Here is a 6,141-nt window from a genome sequence, read left to right on the forward strand (position 1 = left end):
ATCATTTCTGTGTTGTTTTTACGTCCGTACCTTCGATTGGAAACTGTGCTCCTGCAGACTGATCTCTTTACAGTGTCATGACTCGGTGAGCTGAGAGCCACATGCAGGAAATTAAACCCACTACAAGAGCATTACGCTTAATCAAAGCCAACGAAAAAGCAGTCCGAGCAAATGCCTCAGAAAAGAAAACTACAGCCAATGACATCAGCAGCTGCATCTGTTAGTTGAAGATTAGTGTGATGAGATAACAGGCCGGCTGTGCTCTGGGCCGTGAACTGTCTGCAGAACATATTCGAATGAATTCATGCTGGCTTGTTCAGGTCTTTCAGATTAAAACACAGGCAGCAGCCAGCTACTCAGCACCACTATGATGAAGGACAGGATTATAGGGATGGCCTAAAGAACAAAAAGGGAGTTTTGTGGCTGGAATGTCTTGAGTTCAAATCCATGAACTGGAAAAATCAGTAAAATGTGCATCAGAAAACGACACATTTGACTCACCGCCCTGGCACCCTCGAGCAAAAGTACAACATGAAAGAAGACAGCGGTTGTGTATAGGTGCTTTTTGTGGATGGGAATCAAGTGGCTGCTGAAAAAAAGAATATGTATGTACATACAAAAAAAAGGTTTAGATCATAAAGTACCTTGTTGTCATTTCTGTGAATGTACGATTTGACCACAGCAGAGTGGCCAGACCTTTAGAGGCGAATATCATCAGAGTCATTTAACAAGTTCAATGAAAATGCGTCACTCATATTGGAAAAATATTCAAAAACAAGAACAGACAAAGAGCAAATGGACAGAGAGTAAAGTAGGAAAATACATATCACCTCCCAACTACTAACTACAAAACTATTTGCTTGAGTATCTCAGTTATTTGCAGCTGTTATTTAGAAAATCATTTAGAAGACCTTTAAAATAATGCGCTAGATGAGATCGGGCTTCTTTAAACCTGTCTGTAAAGCAAATAAAGAACACATGTAGCTTTTCTCTAAAAGCTGCACATTCAAATTTAGCTTACCTATAAATACATCAGAGATATTACTCAAAACTTGTGGGAATTTTCAGGGCAGCAGTCATTTCCTTGATTATTCAGATTTTTTTTAGTTGGTGCGCACAGCATCTAAAAATAGCTGAAGAAATTCACTGTCACATAACCACAACCAGATTGTGCAATTAGTATTTCAGTGACAACGACAGATACATGAAAAAAATTCTGACTAATTGCTTAGTTATTCAGTGTTAACGCTGTCCTTCATGTAAGATATCTCAGTGCTTCACCTACCGAGGTTTATTTTGGAGTTCTAGCCCATTGGAAATCAATTCAAATGTAGAAATATATCAAAGAATAAAGGTTCAATGCAAATTCAAAAATAAATATAACATGAATATGTTAATGGAATTATAATTAACCCGTGCTGTTGGTCTACTCTAACCATTGGGCACTCGTCTCATCTATAAAAAAGAAAAAAGAAAAATCAGCAACGTAAAAATATTATATTTTATCCAATCTTATTCAAATCGACCCTGACAAGCCAGAGACTGGGGAAAAACCCTCGTTTCATACTCAGCAAGCCTTCCTGGTACTTTACATCCACGCAGGTGCAGCAACAGCAGATCACTGCTCTCAGCGCCACCTTTCCAAGGGCAAAGACGGGGTGCGCTTGTTTTGTGTCTGCGTACATCCGGACAAGGCCCGCTTCGCCACGGTGGGAGCTGAATTTTACGAACGACACCGCCCGGCCAAGCTGGTCGCCGGCGAAACAACGTGTGCGCCTCCTGCTGGTCACGTGACGAAAGAAAGGAACGGGAAAAAGAAAGAAAGAAGCCAGGAGGAGATGAAAATAAAATATACAACGGTGAGATTATCAGCTTGGCCGAAAGAGACATTTTTATGCGCTGGTAACTAATAGTTACACTCAGCTTGTTATGGCGCGCCATTATCATGAATAACTCGTGTCGTGGGTCCAGCTGTAACTCGGTGAACTCGGGAACGCTGACTCTCGGTGCATAGTTGCAATGGGAAAAAAAAAAAAAAAAAAAAAAGTGGCTAAAAGCATTGTAGCTAGTTGGCACAGACAGACGTGTTTTCACAGCGTGCCGTGCTCGTTCGTGGATTTTTGTCCGCGTTAACTGAGGCGGTGTGATAGGCCGAGATGAATTCCTGTAAAATGCTGATGTGTCAAAAGCTTGTGACACACCAGCCCACTCGACTCTGAATCACTCGCCCAGACGGGATTAGCCCGCAGAGATGGGGGAGAAAAACACAGCTAATCTGGTGCACGTATGAAACTGGACGCGGACTTAATTCCACATGTACGAGTTTGGTCAGCTGGCAGAGTGGACGTATGTTTCTAACACTGGGAACATTGTTTTTTTTCCCTTCTAGTCTTTGTTTGGGGAGAGACAGACAGAAGAAGGTGGAGACTTGATAAGCGGAGAGCTCCAGATGTGATGGGAGGACTGGGGTGGACGTCAGCTGGATATTAGATAAACATGTAAGTACCAGCCTACTGTAAATGTGTGGCCTCACTGACAGCTTTTGGCCCAATCAGACTGTAACATTGCACTTTAAGCAGCAAATGTTATACAAGCACACAAAGTATTTTTGTATATTTTGCTTTCCAAGGAGCCAAACTGTCTTTTTTGTTTTAGCGCTGACATATGAATCACCGAAGCTTTGTGTGGCGCCTTAATGGTGTGAGGTAAAAGAAGAGGAGTGCACACTCCTGTTTTAGAAACGATAAAAAAAAAAAGTTTAGATGAAGATAAGCCTGAGTGACGGCGTTTCCATATTGACCAAAGGAAACTAGATTAGTGGTTGTTTACTTAGTGGGAAGGCCTGAGCTCCAGTTTACTGCTGAGCATGTGATTGCTCAGCCCAAACCACAATAACAAGCCTTTTAAATCTGCTTTTTTTTTTTTTGTCTGGGACTGTGTGTGCTGCCCTGGTAAAGTGAAAGTAATACAAAAACCATAGCATGCACTGGCACCACCTCTCAGAGAGGGAAGGTTGGTTCAAGTCTTTTTGGCAAGCACCTGCCCAGGAATGTGACGCTGAATCAGCTTCATTGTCTCATAAAAGTGGTCTGGTTCTCTGACTAAGAAAGCTTCAAATTTAGAGCAAAGAGGCTAAAATATGACCTCTGTCCTTACGTTGTGTTTTTTATTTTTTATTTTTAGGTAAATAAAGAATCCACAGAGAAGAAGATGAAGCTGAATGAACGCAGCGTGGCGCACTACGCCACCTGTGACTCGCCACCCGACAAGACGGGCTTCCTGTTTAAAAAGGGCGAACGCAACACTGCTTATCACCGGCGCTGGTTCGTCCTAAAGGGCAACATGCTCTTCTACTTTGAGGAGCGCGACAGCCGAGAGCCCATCGGCGTCATCGTTCTCGAGGGATGCACCGTGGAGCTCTGCGAGTCCGCCGAGGAGTTTGCCTTTGCCGTCAAGTTTGATTGCGCCAAAGCGCGGGTGTACAAGATGGCTGCCGAAAACCAGGCAGCCATGGAGTCGTGGGTGAAAGCGCTGTCGAGGGCCAGCTTTGACTACATGAGGCTGGTTGTGAAGGAGCTGGAGAGGCAGCTGGAGGAGGTCCTGGAGGCCGCTGGGGTGGGTTGTGTTGGAGTTGGAGGCCAGCCGGGTAAGCCTAAGTCATCCCGACGCAATCAGGTGGCACGGTCCAAGTCTGGAGCGTCCACTTCTTCGTCTTCTTCATCTTCCTTATCATCGTCATCAAGTGCCCCTTCCATGATGGCCACCTCTGCCCAGAGGAGCCTCCAGGATGAGGTGCAGCTCGTCTCCGGGTGCTCCAAGGAGAATGGAGTTGCATGGAGTAAACCACCGGCTGGTTTGGCTAATGGCTTCGTCGAGGGAGCGTCCTCCTTTGCGACCTGGGAAGGCTGCGCAGACCCTGGGAACGGGATCGGTTATGGGGCCGATGGCGCGAGGGCTCCGCCTGTGCCACCCCGACGGAGAGGAGCATCACTGGAGAGCCCGGTCTCCCCTGGCACCGACTGCTTCTCCAAACTCCATGACTGGTATGGGAAAGAGGTGGAGGAACTGAGGGTGCAGTGGCTGCAGAGCCAGTAAAACTGACTTGAGGTGGTTCGCCTCTTTTTCCACAGTGGAATCATTCCTTTCTGATCATTCTGCAGTGCACTTCCCTTCTGAAATTTCCCAACAGAAAGGCGGGAACACTAAGACATAATTGCAAATCGCAGTCTTTCCACATATTTAGAAGAAAAATTGAGACTGATTCCAAATCTTGTCTGGCACAGGGGAATCAAACCGTCATTCACTTTAACGCCAACCTTTCTACAATCCAAGAAATACAAAAGATATATAAATAATATTTTAAAATCACAAGAACGTAACTTTTTTGTTTGTTTGTAGAAGTACCTGCTAAAAATAACCCCAGCCAAATCTTTTCTTATAGAGAAAGCCCGAGATTTTCAGTTTATTATGGCAGAGGGCCACATGAATGATGCCTCGAAGATGCTGCAACACAAATCCACATGTTCCAGGTCGTTCGGAGACGTTAACCCTGTTTCGGTGCTGTCCGAGCTTCTCCATCTCGGTGACGAAACATTTCAAATCCCCTCCGAACTAAGTGCTTGAACCAGTGACTGATTTAAACTCCGCATCAGCGGAGAAAAAGTTTCACAATCAGGGCGGTTGGCGTTCGTTTCCCATGACTTGACATTACCTGACTTTAGACCTGAGTTGTCCAGTTTTCTCTTTCATCCCCCGAACGGGGCGCTTCTCACCCTGGAAACCTTGCGGTTGCTTACCCACGCCGCAGTCATCGGGGATGATGGGAGCTGGATGTCACGCTCAAAGCGACACACCATTTATTTTTAGCCCTTGTTAGCCAGCAGACAGATGATGCCGTGTCACACGAGTGCTCGTCACTTAGCTCTCTTTTGAACCTTGAGCTCCATAAGAGGAAGTGGTTTATCCTTAAAATGACAGCACTCAACTTACTTTAACGCTGTGCTCGATTCATTTTATTTATTTTTTTTATATATATAGACAACCAAATCCTACATTTAATCATTCCATTGGATTGTTTCTGCAGTGATTACCTCAGCATTGCTAAAGGAGTGAAGCGGTCATTCATCTGTACTGTGTGCGAACGTCTAACCTCTCGCTTTCTGTTCCGTTTAACAGTTTAACAAAAAGGCCTTTTTAAGATGAGTTCTCCCGCTTTGTGTCTGATCAGAGAGCTGTTTTATATTTTCGTTTTGTATGAACCTCAAGAACTGTGAACGGTGCACCTGCAACCGTTACGTGATAACACGACTGCAATGACCCCCCCCCCCCCCCCCCACTCCTTTCTTTTTCATCTTTGCTGCCAAAGGCTAATCTTGGTGCACCCAGTGTTTTGACAAGGGCTCAGTTACTTTAAGTCTGCATCATAACTGTTCATTTCTTCTGAAAAGATGGAAGAAGTGTTACAATGTGGATGGTTTCTTTGTTTTGTCTTTTTAAAGGCCACGACCTAGACGTTTGACATAATCTCTGAAATTACAGCTGCATTTCGTGCCAATTTTTCCAGACGTATGACACTGTAATCCCAGGACACAGAGACATGTGAATGTCATGTGTTTTTTTTTTGTTTGTTTTTTTTAAGAGTGCCAAATGAGGAATGCACAACAACAACTATGATTGTCTTATTTTTCTCATATATTTCTATTATTGTAGTAGCAAATTTGAGTGTTACGGCACACAGTTGGAGTATTATGCTGGGTAACTGATTATACGGTGTTCTACTATGGTACCCTTCAAATATGTTACGTGTTAACCATTTAATAAACAGTGCTTCTAAATCAAAACCAAGTTTTTTGTTGTGTAATCGCTGGCTTGAGGCGCAGTTTCCTACATTTCCAGAAAATCTGAGTGGTTGAGTAAGTTTGCAGTCATTATGGTTTGTTCGGGGCCTTCCTCTTGTCATGATGTGGATTAGAGACGGCCCTCCATTCATGTCCGCTTTCCTGGTGCTCTGCAGCTTAACTCTCACCAGGTGTCACTGTGCAACAATTTTACATCCCAGGTCCTTTTGCGTCTGGGCTATCAGCAGCTCACACCTGGTAGGACAGGTGGAGGTAGCCTGGAAAAATAAATGACTTTAGAGTT

General features: G+C 44.4%; 1 protein-coding gene across 1 annotated transcript; it reads left to right on the plus strand.

The window, feature by feature from the left end:
- Nucleotides 1–1,780: 1,780 nt before the first annotated feature.
- Nucleotides 1,781–5,840, plus strand: LOC142382136 (sesquipedalian-1-like). The gene is made up of 3 exons (XM_075467659.1): nt 1,781–1,859; nt 2,390–2,498; nt 3,184–5,840. The coding sequence occupies exon 3, from the start codon at nt 3,211–3,213 to the stop codon at nt 4,093–4,095; it is 885 nt and encodes a 294-aa protein (XP_075323774.1). The 5' UTR covers nt 1,781–1,859; nt 2,390–2,498; nt 3,184–3,210; the 3' UTR covers nt 4,096–5,840.
- The last annotated feature ends 301 nt before the right edge of the window (nt 5,841–6,141 follow it).

This window comes from Odontesthes bonariensis, chromosome 6, assembly GCF_027942865.1.
Source record: "Odontesthes bonariensis isolate fOdoBon6 chromosome 6, fOdoBon6.hap1, whole genome shotgun sequence".
In the NCBI taxonomy this organism is placed as follows: Eukaryota; Metazoa; Chordata; class Actinopteri; order Atheriniformes; family Atherinopsidae; genus Odontesthes; species Odontesthes bonariensis.